The following is an 18,860-nucleotide window of genomic DNA, read 5'->3' as shown; positions in this document are numbered from 1 at the left end:
GCACCATTTGTTCAAAAGACTATTATTTCCGGGCGCCTGGGTGCTCAGTCGGTTAAGCGTCCGACTTCAGTTCAGGTCATGATCTCTGGTTCGTGAGTTCGAGCCCCGCGTCGGGCTCTGTGCTGACGGCTCAGAGCCTGGAGCCTGCTTCCGATTCTTGTGTCTCCCTTTCTGTCTGCCCCTCCCCTTCGCGCGCTCTCTCTCTCTCTCTCAAAAATAAAGATTTTTAAAAATTTACCAGAAAAAAAGACTATTATTTCCCCCTTTAGAACGTTTTCGAGGAATGCTGTAAAGTGATCTTTAGTACACATCTCAGTGAGTAATTATATACGACGTACCCTCTATGGCCACCCTCCAGATGGAAACATAGAACATTTCCAGCCCACCAGAAGGCTTTCTCATGCCTTGTCCCATTGTTCCCCTCTAAAGGAAGCCTCTATTCTGACTTCTAGCACCGTAGATTAATGTTTCCTATTGTTCGACTTCATTCGTATGGAAGGAACTGTACAATGCATACTCTTTTGCTTCTTTCACTGAGCATTATGTCTGTGGGGTTCACCTGTGCATATAGCATGAGGCTATAGTTTGTTCTTCTCCATTGTTCTGTAGCATTCCATTGTAAGAGTATATCACAGTGCATCTATCCATTCTCCTGCTAACAGACATTTGGGTTGTTTCCAGGTTTGGGCTATTATGATGAAAGCTGATGTGAATGTTCTTACATCTGTATTTCGGTGAACCCCTCTGCACTCTTTTCTGGGGGTATATATCTAGGAGCGGAATTGCCCAGTCATTGGGAAGGCATATGTTTACCTTTAGTGCATACTGCCAAGCAGTTTTCTAACAGTGCTTGCATTGACTTGTACTCACATTGGCAATATGTGAGCATTTTCATTGCTCTTTATCCTAGCCAGTGGGTCATCAGTCTTTTTCATTTCAGCCACTCTAATAGGTGTGCAGTGGGACCTCACTGTGGTTTTAATTTGCATTTCCCTGATGACTAACGATCTTGATACCTTTTCGTTTGCTTATTGGCTGTTGGAAGTCTCTAAGTCATTGCTTCATTCTTAAATTGAGTTGTGTGCATTTCCTGATTCATTGGTAGAGGCTCTTTACATATTATGGATATGTCTTTTATTGGAGAAAAAAATATGTCGCATATACATATTGCAAACGTTTCTTCAAGTCTATGGCTTGCCTGTTTTTTTAACGTTTATTTATTTATTTTGAGAGAGAGTGTGTACGCTCATGCGCGTGCAGAAAAAGAAGAAGAGAGGAATGCCTGGGTGGCTCAGTCGGCTAAGCTCAGGTCATGATCTCGCGGTTCACGAGTTCGAGCCGTGCGTCGGGCTCTGTGCTGACAGCTTGGAGCCTGGAGCCTGCTTTGGATTCTGTGTCTCCATCTCTCTCTCTCTGCCCCTTGCCCACTTGCACTCTGTCTCTCTCTCTCTCTCTCTCTCTCTCTCAAAAATAAACATTAAAAAACAAAAGAAAACGAGAGGGAAAGAGAGAGAATCCCAAGCAGTCTCCACACCGTCAGTGCAAAGCCTGACTCGGGGCTTGAACTCACAAACTGTGAGATCATGACCTGAGCCGAAATCAAGAGTTGGATGCTTAACTGATTGAGCCACCCAGGTGCCCCTATGGCTTGTGTTTTAAATCTCTTAATGGTATTTTTCGTGGAGCAGAAATTCTTGGTTTTAATGCTCTTCAATTTATTGGCCTCTCTGTGGTTTACGTATTTTGTGTCTATTTTTAAGATCTCTACCCAAAGCTGTGAAGACCCCTGTATTTTCATCTAGAAGCTTTGTTGCTTTACCTTTTGCAATTAGATTTATGATCCACTTGGGATTGAGTTTTGTGTATGGTGTGAGGTAAGAGTCAAAAGTCACGTTTTGTCCATACAGATATCGGACTGACTAGCACCACTGACTGAATGTGACTGTATAAGCCATGTAGCTGTATAATGAGGGTCACAGTCTCCATTTTTTACTATCCTGAAGAGTCTTCAGGGCCCAGAATGTCAGAGGACTCTGAAGGTTTTGAGTCGACAACTGTCAACACCCTGAAGGGTAAAGAAGAACGACTCCACAGCCCCCGGCTTGAGCTGGAAGCAGGGGGCTACCCCTAGGGTCTGGGGCTGCGCGCCCTAGCAGGATGCCACAGAGTGGCGTTGACCAAGCTGAGTTCACTCCCGTCCAAGACCTGACTCGTGTTGTGTCTCAGCTCCGACATCCTGTCTTGCCAGGGTCCCAGAGCTGATGGGACAGGGCAGCTTAACTTGTCACCCAAGCTCCTCGGCTCACCGGGCGTTGCTCCTCTGGCCTCCGGCAGCTTCTGCCACCGCAGGCTCCTTTCAGCCCCAGGCTTTTCCATTTGCCATTCCATCTGCCCGGACCCTTTCCCAGCTCGCCCCTTTTCCTCACCCTTGTCTCCGCCTTCCCCCAGCACCCTGTCCCAAAAGCACCGTCCCCAGTGACTCCCTTTCCCATTTGCCTGCTTCACTTGATTTCCTGCCTCTGGACTCGAATATCGGCTCCGTGATACGGAAGAGCATGTCTGTTCCCTTCTGTAAGGTCAGCTCTGCACACCGTACCTGGGTGAGTGCAGGCGTAATTAATGGTTCTCGAACTCTCAGAGACTCTCGAGATGCCAGCTTGGGAGTTTACGCTGAGAAGTAGGCCGCCAAGTGCATGGGCTGGGCTGGTGGGTCTGACCAGGGTGGGCTCCGCCTCCCCGCAGGCTTCAGGGGACTCAGGTTGCTGAGAGCCCACAGGACCCACTCATCCCTCCACTAAGTAGATAGTCGCTGGGCACTCCCGTGCAGCCCACCTGGTGGACCCCCGGCTCCGCCCCGCGTGTCACCCCTGTGAGTCTCATTTTCCTGTGCTTCTGTCCCTTAGTCACTGCCATTTATTTGACACTTTGGTGGTGTGGGGTGGGGGGTGGGGTGAGTAGAGGGTTCTGACTGTCAAGTCGTATAACCATGAGAGCCATTCAGTCTTTCTTTAAAAAAGAAACAAAAAACATTATTTTAAATTCATTCACCACAGAGGCCCTGCTCTGGGCCAAGCACCATACTTGGTACGGTGATGGGACAGGACGGACAAGGGCCCTGCTCCTTGGGGACAGACACTGGATCAGGCAAGTCATTACCCACATCATAATTACACTGGTCACAAGTGCCAGGAAGGAAAGGGGCCGGGAGTGGGGGAGCTAAGGGGACTTCTATTTGTGGACTCCGGGGGGCTGTGAACGGATTTCTCAGTTGCACTCCAGAGGACAGTCTGGATTCTAAGACTTCACCCAGTGAAAGTGGCATTCCTCTGTCTCGGGCCCCTCGTGGCAGGTGCTGCCATGGCTTTGACCCGTGGTCTGTGGTGGTTTCCTCCACTGTTAGAGCGGCAGGGAACTGGCCAGATGTGGGGGCTTGAATGAGCAGAAGGTAGGAAGGTAAGTGGTAGGAAGGGGGAGGGGGAACAGTGGGGTGCTCCCCCCACACCCCGCTTGGTGACCGGGGGCCCTGGCTGGGGCACAGCTACAGAGCTCTGTCCAGGCCTGTGTGCACTAGCTCCAAGGACCCAGTGTTCCCATTGGTTTTGTCTGTTGTCCAAGAGAACAAAAGATTTTTCCTGGAGTATCATTTCCTGGGGGCTGACCTGTGGCCGCTGGACCGAGTCTGAACACTTCCCGGTCGTCTCCTTCGCCTCCTCGGAGAGAGAAGCCCTCACCAGTGAACTTACATCACCTCACAATTCACATTTGTCTCCTTCCTTCCAGTCCCCTTGCCCCAGCCTTGTTATTTTATGCCAAAGACGTTTGATACTCAAGAATTATTCCCTCATCTGTGATAACTCTGTGCCAGGCAGAAAGAAGAGTGGCCATTGCATACAGCTTGGTAGGTGCTGGGTGGGGTGGGCAAAGAATGCCGTGGGAGCCCCGAGGAGTCCCTGACCCAGCTAGGCAGCGGGAGGAGTGTAGGCTGGGGAATAGTCAGGAAAGCTTCCCAGAGGAGGTGATGGACGGCCCCTGAGCTGAGTCTTAAGGAATAGTGAGCTGGGAGGCCGCAGGACTTCCCAGGTGTGTGTGCCAGGCTCTGTGGGGCTCCTGCCCATTTTCCTCAGGGAGCTCCCCTGGGTCTCTATGGCCCACGCAGGCTTTGTTCAGAATCTTGTGTTGCAAATGCTTCCCAAGTAGCCACCCTGATTGACACATTGTCCTGTCACTGACTGAAGGAAGCACCTGCTAATTCCGAGGGTTTTCAGAGGGAGCCCTGGAGCCCAGCTCTGAGGCCCCAGTACTCGCGACTCAGAGTTCTCCACTCTTGGCTTAAGGTGCCATAAAGCATCTGAATGGATTAAAGTGTGCAAACCAATCCCTCTAGGGCAGCCTCAGCCTTACTCCCCTTCCGCGTCTACGGGAGCAGAGAGGGCAGTCTCATTTAGGGGGTGGAAATAGCAACTTCAGGGTGAGGTTGGTGACACTTAACAAAATAGCTGGGCTGGACCCACCTCTCGTGTGAGTCACTTCCTCTGTGTAGACAGCCACTTAGGGCAGTCCAGCCAGCTTTCTTCTTGCCTCTGCTCATCCATGCTTAGGCACAGAAAGGCAGGGAGTGCTTGAAATGGGGGAGGCGGGAAGCTAAAATCCCTTCCCACAATTCTGTGACCCCAGACCCACCCCACTTCTCCCACTGGTGAGCAGCTTCAGTCTCAGCAACAGAAGGGGTCCTGGGTCCTGCTCACCCATGCCTCCCTCATCTCAAACCCTATAAGTGGGGCTGACGAACTGTAGTCCTTCAATAACTGGTGCTGGGATGATGGGATGTCCACCTGCGACAAAATAAAGGTAGACCCCTTCCTCACACCATACACAAGAATTAACTCAAAATCAGTTGGAGACTTAGGGGAGCCTGGGTGGGGTGGCTCAGTCGGTGAAGCCTCCGACTTCGGATCAGATCATGGTTCGTGAATTCGAGCCCCACGTCGGGCTCTGTGCTGACGGCTCAGAGCCCGGAGCCTGCTTCCGATTCTGTGTCTCCCTCTCTCTCTCTGACCCCCCCCCCCCACTCTCTCGCTGTCTCTCTCAAAAATAAATAAACATTAAAAAAATTTTTTTAATAGGCAAAGAATTCGAATAGACATTTCTCCAAAGAAGATCTACTGGTGTCCACTGAGCATGTGAAAAGATGCTCGGTGTCATTGTCCTTAGACACTGGGGAAATTGCAAACCCAAACCACAAGACGGTACTTCACACACGTGAGGATGGCTATAATCAAACAGATAATAAAAACGTTGGAAAGGATGTGGAGAAATTGGAATCCCCATATGTGGTGGAAGTGTAAAATGGTGTAGTCACTTAGGGAAAGAGTTTGGAAATTCCTCAGAAAGTTAGACACAGTTACCGAATGGCCCATCAGGTGCACTCATAGACATGTACCCAACGGAACGGAAAACATACGTCCACACAGAAATGGTTATGTGAATGTTCATGGCAGCATTATTCATAATTGCCCCAAAGCAGAGACAACCCAGATGCCCATCAGCTGATGAACGGACAGACCAAATGTGCTACATCCATACCTTGGAATACTAGTTAGTAATAAAGAAATACTGATGCCTGCCACAACATGGATGGACCTAGAAAACCTGATGTTCAGAGAGAAGGCAGACACAAAGACCACATTTAGAAGATTCCTTTTATATTGGGGCACCTTGGTGGCTCAGTTGAGCGTTCAACTCTTGATTTTGGCTCCGGTCGTGATCCCACGTTCGTGAGATTGAGCCCCACGTCAGGCTCCACACTGAGTGTAGAGCCTGCTTAGGATTCTGTCTCTCTCTTTCTCTGCCTGTCTGTCCCCCTCCCCTGCTCATGCTGTCTCCCCCCCACACACCCCAAAATCAATATACATACAAATGAATAAAAAGACAAACCATAAATGAAGATTCTGTTTATGTAAACAGAATGGACAGATCTCTAGAAACAGAAAGTAGATTAGTGGTGGCCTAGAACTGGAGCGGTTGAGGGGAAATGGGAACTGACCGCTCCCGGGCACGGGGTTTCTTTCTGGAGGAATGAAAATGTTCTGAACTTCGTGGTGCTGGTTGCACAACTCCGTGAATACACTGAAACTATTCAGTCGTGCGCTCTAAATGGGTTCCTTTGATGATCGGTGAATTGTGTCTCCATCAAGATGTCTGTAAAACAAAACAAACACACAAAAACCTTCAAACACCACCTATGTCTTCCCTCCCTTCCCACTAGAAGAGCAGGAGCTGGATTTCAGAGGATGACTTCTACCGGCCTCCCCAGGAGCCGCCCGCAGAGAGCCCTTCAGAACACTCCGTGGCTTCTTCTGGAGGGACTCCGGAGTCCAGGCCTGGGCTCCTCCGGCATTTTTCTCAAGGGCCAAGGAAAAGCCACTCCACGGGGGCCTTAGACCAAGCGTGCGTGCCTTCCCCAGGAGGCCGGCCAAGCAGGGCAGCGGCGGCCCAGGAGCACCAGAACTTCAGGGTGGTGCACCGTAGGCAGATGGGTAGGTGACCGCAGGGTTCCAGTGACCTTGCCGCGGGGACAGTGCCTTTCGGAGAGCAGTGCCAGAGCCCTCTTTTCCATTACCGGTTGGGTAGTGTATTCTCACGAGCAAAACCTCTTCCCAAAATGTAATCAGGAACACCCTTGCTGAGTAATTCAGGGAAGCATTTCAGGAAACGTGCTATATTTTCTCATGAGAGCTCCACAGTATCATGCCCCCAAACCTGTTTCATATATTGAAATACTGAAACTCTCCCCCCGAGGTCGTGTGACTATGCACGACTCTGGGTTCTGCCTGTAGCTCAGAGCAAACCCTGCCTCCGGAAGGCATTTCAGTGCCCCTTCCCGAGACCTCTGTCTTCGATGGTTTGTTTAACAGCTCTGGTGGGGGTGTATCAGCTCTGCCATCTGTTAGCCGTCCTCTGTGCGCTGTTTACAATGAGGCCAGCTCGAGTTCCGCACCCTGTGCAATTCTAAAAAGCATTCAGTAACCATAAGCGAATTTCTCCACAACCCCCACAAACAGAAAAGTCTGCCCTGGAGCCGGTCTCTTTCTCACTTCATTTTCTGTTTGCCGTGACTCAGCAGACGATTCCGGCCAGGTTCCTAGCTCAGGAGAGCCCTGGTCTCCACACTGGCTTCTTTTAGGTTTTTCTTGTAGTCCGTGTAACCATGCCAGAGAAAGTGTGCCTCATGCGTAGGCCGTCAGGTTCCCTGAAGGGTAGGAAGACCCTATACAATTATCTGAAATCTCCAAGGCTAGTTCAGGCTGCGGAAGAGAGAATTGTGCGTCCTTTGGACCCCCCAGTTGCTGGCAGAGCCCTAGGAACCAGGGAGCATAGAGGGGTGTGTGGTGTCCAGGCACACGCTCATTCAGCGGGTATTTATTAAGTATCTGTGCTGTGCCAGGCTGTTCTGGGTGCTAGGGACACAGCAGGAAGCAAAGCAACGTCCCTGTCTTCACAGACTTCCTATATCCTAGTGCAAGAGGCAGGGAAGAAGGGAATTAACAAGTAAATGTATAGTATGGACTGATGATAATAATTGCTATGGAGAACTTGGGGAGTGCCACGGGGGGGAGCGTACTATTTCTTATGGGTGGCCAAGGAAGCCCTCACAGATAAGGTGACATTTGAGGAGATGTGCAGGGAGAGAGGCAGGAAGGCACGGGCCGACCTGTGTGGCTCCAGCAGGGGAACAGATGCAAAGATCCTGCCATGGGCACGTGCCCAGGAAACCAAGGAGATGGGAAGGGGGTGGTTAGAGATGAGGGCGGAGTGACGGAGGGCCTCGCGGGCCACAGAAGGGACGTTAGCTTTCCCTCTGAGGGAGATGGCAGTCATTGCAGGGTTTGGGGCAAAGGGACGTGATCTGACTTCCTTTAAATGGGGAGTCATCCTGGCTCGTATGTTGAAGGACCTCAGGGGAGAGAGACCAGTCAGGAGGCTCTCGCCACAAGCCAGGCCAGGGGTGACAGCCATCTAGCCCGTGTGGTAGCGGTCGAGGTGGTGAGAAGAAGAGGGTTCCGGATGTGCCAGCAGGATTCGCTGATGGGCTGCGTGTGTATGTGTGTGACAGAAAGGAAAGGTTTTTAGCCCAAGCAGCTCGAAGGATGCAGTTTGCCATTTATGAGATGAGGGATGTTGGGAGAAAAGCTGGTTTGCAGCGGGAGGGGCAGGAATTGATTTTCGGGCATGTCAATTTTGAGATGCCTATTCGATATCAGCCGTACATGGCGCAGGCGGAGATCTGAACCTGAAGTTCAAGGGCGAGGTTCAGGCTGGAGATAAACGCTGGGGAGCTGTTGGCATAAAGCCCTGCACGTAGGCACGATCAGGTAGGAGGTGGGTGTCAATGGAGAAGCGGACCCAGGACTGAGCTCTGGGGTGCTCCAATGTTGACATGTCAGGGAGAGGCGGAGGAGTGAGCCCGGGGGACAGAAGAGTGGCCCGTCGTGGCGGAGGAGTACCCAGAGTGGCCCCTCAGCAGCCGTGTGAGGGAAGTGTCTCATGAGGGAAGGAGGGTCTCAGCTGTGTCCTGAGATGCTGATGGGTCAGGCCAGATTGGCACCAAGGATTAGCCTTGGGATTTGGTGACAAGGAGGGCATGGGGCTTCCCAAGTGCCGTTTCAGTGGAAGGAGGGGACAAAAACCTGACTGGAGCAGATTCAAGATGGAACGGGAGCAGGGGAACCAGAGACAGTTGTGACACCTCCTCGAGGTTTTCTGTAAAGGGGACAGAGGAACAGGGTGGTAATTAGAGATGTGAGTGCCATCAAGAAAGCTATTTTTAAAGATGGCAGAAATAACAGCGTGTTTGTGTGCTGATGGGAACGAGCCAGGAGGGAAGGGAGAAAGCAGTGACACGGTGGGGGCGGGGGGGTGGGGCTGCTGGAGAGACGTCCCTGTCCTTGAGTGGGCGGTGGGGAGGGGTCCCCTGTGCAGACGGGGGAGTTGGCCTCAGACTGAGCCGGAAGTTCATCCCCGGTGACAAGGGGGAAGTCTGAGTGTGGGTACAGATGCCATAGTGAGGGCTCTGTGGAGGTAATTTTTTTAGTTTTTTTTTTTCTCCTCAGTAAAATTCAGGAACAAGGTCAACAGCTGAGGGTGCGGATGGGACGAAGGCACTCCTAAAGCGTTCTCGCGGCAGCCCCTGTCCCCACCCGCTGCAGGGCCTCGGGAGGTAGAGGCTTGGCCCGCCGCCGTCTAAAGTGCCTCTTTCTGCCCCCAGGGCTGTCCAACCCATTCCGGGGTCTCATGAAGCTGGGCACCGTGGAGCGGCGGGGGGCGATGGGCATCTGGAAGGAACTCTTCTGCGAGCTCTCCCCTCTGGAGTTCCGCCTCTACCTGAACACCGAGGAACGCACCTGCGTGGAGAACTGCTCCCTGCTGCGCTGCGAGGCCGTGGGGCCAGCCCACGGCGACGGCCGCTTCGAGCTGGTCTTCTCTGGCAGGAAGCTGGCCCTGCGGGCCTCCTCCCAGGACGAAGCCGAGGACTGGCTGGACCGGGTGCGGGAGGCCCTACAGAAGTGCCGGCCCCAGCAGGAGGATGAGTGGGTGAACATCCAGTACCCTGAGCAGCCCGAGGACCCCCCAGACGCCCCCCAGGGTGGCCTCCACTCCCACCCGGACCCACCCACTGAGCCCGAGACTCTCCAGGGCACGCAGTTCTGTTGGTCCTCTGCCCAAGTTCCCGAGCCAGATGCTATTAAAGAATCCCTTCTGTACCTGTACACGGACAGGACCTGGATGCCCTATATTTTTTCCCTATCCTTGGAGTCTCTGAAATGCTTCCGAGTGAGAAACAACGAGAAAATGTTAAGTGACAGCCACGGAGTTGAGACCATCCGAGACATCCTGCCAGACACGAGCCTCGGGGGCCCATCCTTCTTCAAAATCATCACGGCCAAGGCCGTCCTGAAGCTGCAGGCCGGGAATGCTGAGGAGGCCGCCCTGTGGAGGGAGCTGGTGCGCAAGGTCCTGGCGTCCTACTTGGAGACAGCCGAGGAGGCGGTGACACTGGGCGGGAGTCTGGACGAAAACTGTCAGGAGGTGCTGAAGTTCGCCACGCGGGAGAATGGCTTCCTGCTGCGGTACCTCGTGGCCATCCCCACGGAGAAAGGCCTCGACTCCCAGGGCTGCTTCTGTGCAGGTGCCCCCTTGCTGTCCCGCCACCCCCAGCCTGCCCGCCTCACTCTGCCTCGGGTGGGGCTCCCGATTTAGGCTCTCTGCCCTTTCCTGGCTCTCCACGAGCGCCCCCATGCCACCCCTGGGATGTTGCAGCAGACGTAGCCTCTGCTCCTCCCCAGCACCCACCGAGGCCAGCAGCCCTGCCGAGGGTTGGGACCTGTGGGTGCACAGTTCTGCCGGGTGCTGCTGTCTCTGCTCAGGGAGCTCCATCCAGGGAGCTGTGCTCTCCGCCCCCTTCATTATTATATCACCCTATCATTGGATTCTTTTGGAGCAGGGGCACGGCACCCTTCCAGTACTTCTGCATGCTTTTGCAAGTGCACACAGTCTTTTTCGCTTAACAAAAATGGGCTCATCCTACTGAATGCTGTGCAATAGAACATTCTCCGATGGTGAAACTATCCTAGATCTGTGCTGTCCAATACGGTAACTACAAGCCACCTGTGTCCCCTGAGGACTTCAAATGTGGCTAGTGTGACTAAGGAACCAAATTTTCAGTTTAACTTAAAGGTATTTAAATTGAAATGGGCGCCTGTGGCTTGTGGCCACCGTACGGGCCAGCACAGCTGTATATATTGTTCTGCAACTTGGTTTTGTTCTACTGAGGAATGTATTATGGATATCATTCTACGTCAGTACATCTGCCGTATCATTACTGTCCTCAAGTCTGATTCTTCTGTGTGGGACCACCGGGCCAGCTGCTTTATTTGGGTTATTTAACTTAGTCCTAACAATAACCTGTCCTGTGGTGAAGCCAGATGCGGACCTTGACGGTCCTAGAGCCTCGCTCTGGCCGTGTCCCCGCAGGGCCTCTCCACCCCATTGCTTTTCAAGGCAGTGAGATATTCCATGGCTCACGTTCCATTTCTAGCTCTTCTCCCCGACCCAGACCCCTGTTTCCATCACCTTCGGTTCTCCAGGGGGACTGTGAGGATTTTGCCCTGCCGCAGGGTGCCCTAGCAGGAGACGCGGCTGCAGGTGGTTTGGGGACCATCCTGTTGGCTGGAGCCTGTGGGACCGGAGGGAAAGTCTGCTTCGGGCATCCAGAAGGAAGTGGTCTGTGGTTTTCTTCCTGCAGAAGACATTTTCAAGTCCCTGCTCACTCCCTCCTCACACCCGCCAACCCCTAACACTCACGCTCTGCCCTTTCCGCCTGTGGGTGTTGGGCTCGGAGAGGAGGCCAGGCCCCCCAGGGCTGGTGGGGAGGGTCCCCCAGTGGGTGTGAATGCTGGCAGGGGGCGGCTCTCACTGTGCCTCTCACCCGCCAGCCCTCAGGCCGAGACTGAATCTGGGGGCTTGGGCTTCCTTCCTGCTGCAGGCATGGCTTTGTGGCCGGGTGGATGCCCACCGCCGGCATCCGGCTGTATTTCATGGTTCACAGGGCACTTTCAAAGCCTCATCTCATTTAAACTTGGTCATCACCCCCACAGGAGAGCAAGGAGCAGCTGAATTTTATAGATACTGAAATGGAACCTCGTAAAACCTCGACGAAGGTTAGGATGAGGCAGCTATTAGGCAGAAGAGCCAGCCCTTCTCGTCCCAAGGCCAGAGGGCCTCTTTCCCCTGGCCCTGTGGGAGGCAGGCATGTGCTCAGGATCTGAGCCCCACTCTGACTCTCACCGCCCGCTGCTGTGGAGGGACCTCCAGCAGAGGAGCTGAAGCCGGACCCTGCACCACTGTCCTGAGATGTCCGGCCTCTCTGACTCCAAGCTGGCACCAGGCAGTGTCCAGACGGTCCTGCCTCCGGTTGGCCTCCCCACCTACTCCCTGCCTGTCGGCCGGCCCCATGTCCCCAGCTCCTACCCTGCTTGCTGAGGCGCTGACTCGGTTGCTTCCGTTTCTGGGCCCCAGTGGAGGGGTGGGCCTACGGGAGGTTGGCATTGGTGAGCAAGCAGTGGGAACACTGAACACAGGCAGCTAGGTAGAAGAGGATGTGGGCTCTAACACCAACCCAACCCAAATCCGATTACCGGCTCTGCCACTTAATCGTCCTGTGACTGGGCAGGTCTCCTGACCTCTCTGTGCACCGACTGCTTCGGCTGCAAAATGACAGCAATAATTGTAACGGTGTTTTGTCGTAAAGACTAAGTAATGGGGTTGTTTCTCAGCGGTGGGCATGTGAGTGACGGTTGTTTGATCTTTGTGTCCTCCTTTTATGTCTGCCCCTTCCTTAAATAGCAGGTCCTTCTGCCTAGGAGCTTCTGCGTTGTCCCCAGACTCTGGCCCCGCCACTGCTCACTCTCCTGCCGTCCCTCTCCCCAGGCTGCTCCCGGCAGATTGGCTTCTCGTTTGTACGACCCAAGCTTTGTGCCTTCTCTGGCCTCTATTACTGCGACATCTGCCACCAGGACGATGCCTCGGTGATTCCGGCCAGGATCATCCACAACTGGGACCTCACCAAGCGCCCGGTAAGCCTTGGGCCCAACCAGTCGTGGCCACACAGGGCTGAGGAGTGACAAAGGAATGGTCGCTCCCCTTTGTTGCTGCTCTTTGTGTGGAGGAGTTTGGCTCTAGGGAATTTAGGGTCACTGGTTCAGGCCCCATGATGGTGGGAGGGCCAACCAAGAAAAACCTGTGCTGCTGGTCTGTAGCCCCTGGGCAGAACTCTGTCAGTGCCTGCCTCGTTCCTCAGGTGGAGGTCTGAGGGTGGTTCTCTGCAGCTCCCATGGCCACGGACAAAACTGTTTAAGGCACCAGCAACTAGAGAGAGAGAAAGAGAGGGAGAGGAAGAATAGATAAGGAAAGATAGTTAGGATAGATTATATTTCTAGATGGATGGGGGATGGGTGGGTAGATAGTTGTGAATAGATAGATGGGCGGATGGGTTGGCGGGTGGATGTAGACAGATAGTTGGGTGAATGGATGTGGATGGAGGGATGGGTAGATGGATGTGGACCGATGGACGGGTGGATGCATGGGTGGGCTGGCCAACTGGCTGTACTTCCCCTTGGAGCAGTCAGCCTTCTCTGTATATTTGTTTACATACATATGTAAAGTTGGGATCATTCTGGACTCATACTGATTTATAACAGGCTCTGTCCACTTGGTACCATTTAGTGTGATTTGGTCTTGAGTACTTTTTTATGTTCACCAAATGCTTTTGAATAAGATGTATTCTAAGATCTCTCTTTTCTTCTTCTCCACCTGAGCTTACCCACTTACCTAGCTATGTTACCATTAGCAAATTATTTAACTTCAGTTTCCTCATCTATAAAGAAGGATTAATAAGTACCTGCCTCAGAGGACATTACAGGAGATGGCACCCGCCAGTCTCTTAGAGCCTTACATCAGTGCCCTTTTTTTCTCCTGAGGCCTGCCACACCTTCAGCCCCTCATTCACTTGGTCAGAGCCTGCCTGGAGGAGCACAAACTTGACTTTCTCCCAAAGGCACAGATTTCTGCTTAAGACAGACACAGAAGCACAAAGAAGAAGCTATTTGTTTCTCAAGACCCAGGCCTATTGGCCATGCAGTCTTGACGTGTGGATGTGTCGTCAGAGCACAGGGAACGTGACTCATAGATTCCGTGCCACCCCAGCCTCCACCTTGCTGGGGACCGGAACCCCAAGGACATTAGCTTCACTTTGGCTTTTTGTTGGTTACCTTGTCCTCACTCCTGCCCTCAGTGGTAAGTATTTAACTAATTGCATATAGAATATTAAACCTCAGAACCGCCACAGATGCAAATAATTCTTTGGCCATAAAACATACTCGCTATTTACAACATCCGGACAACTTTTTTTTTTATTTTTTATTTTTTGCATTTATTTATTTTTGAGAGAAAGAGAGAGAGAGAGCACGAGTGGGGGAGAAGCAGAGAGAGGGGAAGACTCAGAATCCAAAGCAGGCTCTAGGCTCTGAGCTGTCAGCACAGAGGCCGACATGGGGCTCAAACCCGTGAACCGTAAGATCATGACCTGAGCCGAAGTCAGACGCTTAACCGACTGAGCCACCCAGGCGCCCCAACATCCGGACACTTGTTAAGCCATCTTCCCATTCATTGCTGTAATCCTTGTGCCACTTCCTTTTTCCAGCTAGAAAATTACGGTACTTTTCTCGGCATAGCTGAGATCAGGAAATACCCAGCGCTCATTCTTGCTCTCTCAAAGATCCCTGGCCTACGCAAGAACGGGAAAATTCGAAATACAAAGTGGCTGGCTCACGGGTTGAGGGCCTTATTGTTCGCTGTTACCACCGGCTGACCCACTTGTGCGAGGCCTGGCTGGCACTTGGCAGGACGTCAGCCCGGGACTGGGGCTGCTCTCTTGACTGTCTCCGGCAAGCCCACAGGACAAGAGCAGTCCCTGGGGAGCAGGAAGCTCCTGCCCGTCCGTCCGCAGCACTTGGCAGCTTTCAGCACACATTCCTGTGTATTATTTCATCTGAGCCTCGCCCAAGGCCTAAGCTGTCGTGGGAAGGGCTGGGCCAGGACGGAGAAGAGCAGTCTGAGCAGTCACCAGGGCTTTGCTGCTGGGCTGCTTGTTGGCTCGGGGGCTGTCACCTCAGGGCACTAGGAAGTGGGAAGAGGAGTTGTCTGTTGCTGCGGGAGGCAAGAGATAGCAGTGGGGCTGGGTGACAGGGGGCCAGAGGCTCCCAAGCCCCCAGTGTGACAGTCTCCTGAGGGCCCTGGTACATTCCTAACGCTTCGGGGGACAGCTGGGCTGCGCAGGCACTCAGGGTCTGAAGGCAGCTCCCATTACTGAGGATATGCTAGGTGCCAGGAGCTTACATTATTATTGTTTTAATTTTTTAATATTTTTTAAGTTTATCTCTTTATTTTTGAGAGAGAGAGAGAACACACACCAAGCGGGGAGGGACTGGGAGAGAGGGAGACACAGAATCTGAAACAGACTCCAGGCTCTGAGCTGTCAGCACAAAGCCCAACGCAGGGCTCGAACTCACGAACCTGGAGATCATGACCTGAGCCGAAGTCGGATGCTTAACCGACTGAGCCACCCAGGCGCCCCTGCATTATTATTATTATTATTATTATTATTATTATTATTATTTTAACCTAAACTCAAAATAATTCCGTAAGAGATGCTTTTCTTTTCCCCACTTTCTAGACAAGGAAACTGAGTCACAGAGGTTAAATAAGTGTCACAAGGTCCTACTGGTAGGCCGTGGTAGAGCCAGGATTCGAATTCAATTCTGACTTGAAAGCCCGACTCCTAACCACTGCATGGTAGTTGATGGTGGAGACCATCTCAGATCCTCCGGCCTTCTTATTACACCAAGGAGGAGACTGAAGGGGAGAGAAGCTTCTTGGTAGTTAATGAGGCAGCCAAGTGTGCAGAGACAACACCTCAGTTTAGACCCGGGCTCTGCTTTCTGCAGGTAGATTGGATAAGCCACTTTAGCTTCTCTGAGCCTCCATTTACTCATCTGTAAAATGGGGGTGGTGACACCTCCCCCATTGAATTGTCATCAGCCCGAAGAAAGGATATGGTTGAGATCCACAGCCCACCGTGGGGCAAATAGTAGGCGCTCAGTAACCGGCTTTGGCATTAGGGTCAGGGCCGAGGGTAGAACCTGTAACACCCTGTCAGTGGGAGAGGCTGGGATTGATCGCTCCCCTCCACACGGGGACTTGGGGGAGCCCTGGTTGGTGCTGCTGGCCAGAGCTTGGGGCGGGGGCGCTCGGGAAACCTTGTTAAGCTGTGTCTGATCTGTAGTTTCCCGTGGCTGGAGCCTGACTCAGACAGTCACCTGGTTCCTGAGTCGGCGCTGGGGCAGTGCCTGTTTCTGTTAGGCAGGAAAATGGGGGCTGGGAAGACAGGAAATAGTGGGAAGGATCTGTAGGCCCAGGGGGAGAGGGGCATTGACCCAACGTGGCCGGGGAGGGACCGCAGCTAGTGCCTGGGAGGGAGAGTAGGTTTGGGAGTTAGGGCAACTGGGTTCAGATCTTGACTTTTATGAGCTGTGGACCTAGGCCCGGTCACTTCATCTCTGGTCCTCCGTTTCCTCATCTGTATAATGAAGATGGCACCGCTTCCCTTGGACGGTGGTGGCAGGGCGGGTGAGTGGGTGGGTAATACTGTGCCTGTCGCAGAGATGCTCACCGAACGGCCATTCTGTCCCCCCCCCCCAACCGCCCCCGTCTGCCGTCTGGTGGTGTCCCAGATCTGCCGGCAGGCTCTGAAGTTCCTGACGCAGATCCGGGCCCAGCCCCTCATCAGCCTGCAGCTGGTGAACGCCTCGCTGTACGAGCATGTGGAGCAGATGCGCCTCGTCCGGAGGAGACGGGAGCAGCTGAAGCTTCTGGGGGATTACCTGGGCCTGTGCCGAAGTGGGGCCCTGAAGGAGCTGAGCAAGAGGTGAGCGTCCCGGACACACACACACACACACACACACGCATGCATGCACCTAGTGCCCGCCCAAGACGCCCCCTTGGGAAAAATGCCAGGGCCGAGCAGAAATCACCTTCCCACTAGGTTGGGGAAATTACCACAAGCTTTGGGAGTGGTTTTTATTTGTTCATGTATTCATTCATTTACTCGTTCATCTAAAGTTATTTACTGAGAACATACCAAGTGCTCAGCACTGAGCCAGCTTTGTGAGCTCCACACTGAGCAAGGTAGACCCGGTCCTACCCTCTCACAGGGAAGGCAGATGAGTAAGCCTAGAGCTACAACAGCCTGTAGAGCTGCTACAACAGCCTAGAGGGAGCTAGAAGGGAGGCAGGATGCCTGGAAGTACAGAGGTGAGCCCTCTAATCCGGAGTGGAGGAGGGCAGAGCCGGGAAGACTTCCTGGGGGAATGTACATATAAGATGAGCCTTGGAGAATGAGTCAGAGTTAGAAAGGGGAAGACTCAGGAAAGAGTGTTACAGATGGAAGGAACGGTGCGCTCAGGCCCTGAATGAAGGCCCCATACGAGGGAAGAACAGAGAGAGCTCCGGGGCGTGCAAGGAGGGAAGGGGGGCATGTTGTGAGAAGGCTGGACAGTGTTGTCCTACCCCCCCCCCCCAGTCCCCCATTCGTGGCTGCTCTGCTGCCGTCTGGCATGGCATCCCTCCCAGAATCCTCAGAAGAGGGCAAGGTTAGGGTGGGACCCTCAGGATGCCCTTGAAGAAGCTTCTGGGCCCCCAGCGCTCGGGGGCCTGCTTAGGATTGAGAGGTGATGCTGTGCTTGAGTATGAGCTTAGGGCCTTCCTGTGCCCATCGTGAACGCCTCCTAGCCCAGGCTGCAGCCTTCTTGGGGCTGTGCTGGTGGGGGAGCTGGTGCCTACTGTCCAGTTGGGCTTTGTTGCTGGGTTTCTGGGGACTTGGAGCAGTTCACAGTCCCCCTCCTCCCCGCCCCCAACCACAGTTCCGCACTGGGCTGGCCCAGAGACCACCTCTCTGATAGGTTGCAGCTCCTTGGTCCTGGTTACTGATCTCCCAGGGCCAATTCTGCCTGGCTGCTTGGGGCCCGGGCAGTGCCAGTACAGACCTCTGGGGATCTCAAGGAGCGAGCTGCTGCAGGGGAGAGGCTGGCTCCTCATAGGCTCCCAGAGCAGCCAGCTGAGCCCTGGTCTCCACAGGACCAGAAAGCCCCCTGGATGCCACCATGAGGGACCCTAGCAGGCTGCTTCCCGGGGAGGCCTTGCCTGTCTCAATCATCAGCTGGGTGCCTGGGTCTTCACTCACTGCCCTCCTTTCTGAGATTCTAGGCCTCAGGGCTCCAGAGAATCTGCCCTCCAGACCCCCTGACCAGGGTGGTGAAATCTCCCTGTCGTCACCCACCCCAGTCAAGGGGATCTTCCACAGACCTGAGCAGACCAGGTGCCTGCAGGGTGTGTCCCAGGCACTGGCCTCGCCTGTCCGCACCCTGCTCAGATTGTTTGGTCATCGGCCTTACTGACCTGTCTGGGCTGACCTGCTGGGCGGCCCTGCCTCTTTCTCTCTGGCCTTGTTGTTCCCATCCTTGGGTAGCAGCACCGCATACCTACTGTGCAGCCTACCAGCCTTCAAGAGAACAAGGCCACGCCAATAGAAGCAACATGGGGCAGGGGAAAGAGCTCAGGAGCAGACTCTGCCCAGCCTCAGACTTGCTGTATGACTCAGAGAGGTTGCTTCACTTCTCTGAGCCTCATCCTTCTTGTTTATAAAATGGGCCAGTAATCCCTGTGCTCATGCGACCTTCTGGAGTTGTGGTGAGGGCCCCGTGAGGGGCTCAGAGTCTGGGGAAAGGCACAGGCAGACAGACGGCCCGGGGTCAGCATGGCTTGTGCTGTGAGGGAAAGCACCTGGACCCAGCCTTGTGACAGCCAAAGGGCCAAGAAAGTTCCCAGAGAGGGGATGGCATCTGAGCTGAGGATTTGTAGCATTCTGCTACAAATATATATATATATATATATATATTTTTTTTTTTTTTTTTTTTTTTTTTTTTTTTTTCTTTACAAAGTTGGTCAGTACTCAAACAGTATAAAAGAATTAAGCAGGAAGTTCGGATCACTCCTCCAATCCCACCGCAGTCAGTACCGTTAGGCTCTGCTTCCAGAGCTCTGTCCTTACACACAGGAAAAGAGTTGCCTCAATGCAAACAGCATGTACATAGTGAACTGGGATTTTGCAAAAGAACCAAGGAAAAGAAAGAGGGAGGGATGGCCTAGGTTTCCTGGCTTAAGGGGGCCTGTGATGTGGAGAAGGGCGG

At 53.3% G+C, this 18,860-nt stretch overlaps 1 protein-coding gene across 12 annotated transcripts in view; it reads left to right on the top strand.

Moving 5' to 3' along the window:
* PLEKHM1 (pleckstrin homology and RUN domain containing M1) overlaps positions 1 to 18,860 on the top strand; it is a 47,431-nt gene that overhangs the window by 21,949 nt on the left and 6,622 nt on the right. For 10 of the 12 annotated variants that reach the window (XR_003964604.2, XM_036064343.1, XM_036064344.1 and 7 more), the window contains 4 exons: positions 6,266 to 6,536; positions 9,266 to 10,186; positions 12,487 to 12,632; positions 16,347 to 16,540. Coding sequence is in view for 11 of the 12 variants with exons in the window: in XM_036064343.1 (XP_035920236.1) it covers positions 6,266 to 6,536; positions 9,266 to 10,186; positions 12,487 to 12,632; positions 16,347 to 16,540 (1,532 nt within the window). In the remaining variant the exon portion in view is untranslated. Of the gene's footprint in view, positions 1 to 6,265; positions 6,537 to 9,265; positions 10,187 to 11,654; positions 12,307 to 12,486; positions 12,633 to 16,346; positions 16,541 to 18,860 lie in introns of those variants that run through there. The other 2 variants (XM_036064346.1, XM_030295329.2) reach the window with 2 other exon arrangements.

The sequence above is a fragment of the Lynx canadensis genome, chromosome E1 (assembly GCF_007474595.2).
Source record: "Lynx canadensis isolate LIC74 chromosome E1, mLynCan4.pri.v2, whole genome shotgun sequence".
Classification (NCBI taxonomy): domain Eukaryota; kingdom Metazoa; phylum Chordata; class Mammalia; order Carnivora; family Felidae; genus Lynx; species Lynx canadensis.
The sequence above is the reverse complement of the archived record's forward strand: the minus strand, read 5'-3'. Positions and strand labels throughout refer to the sequence as shown.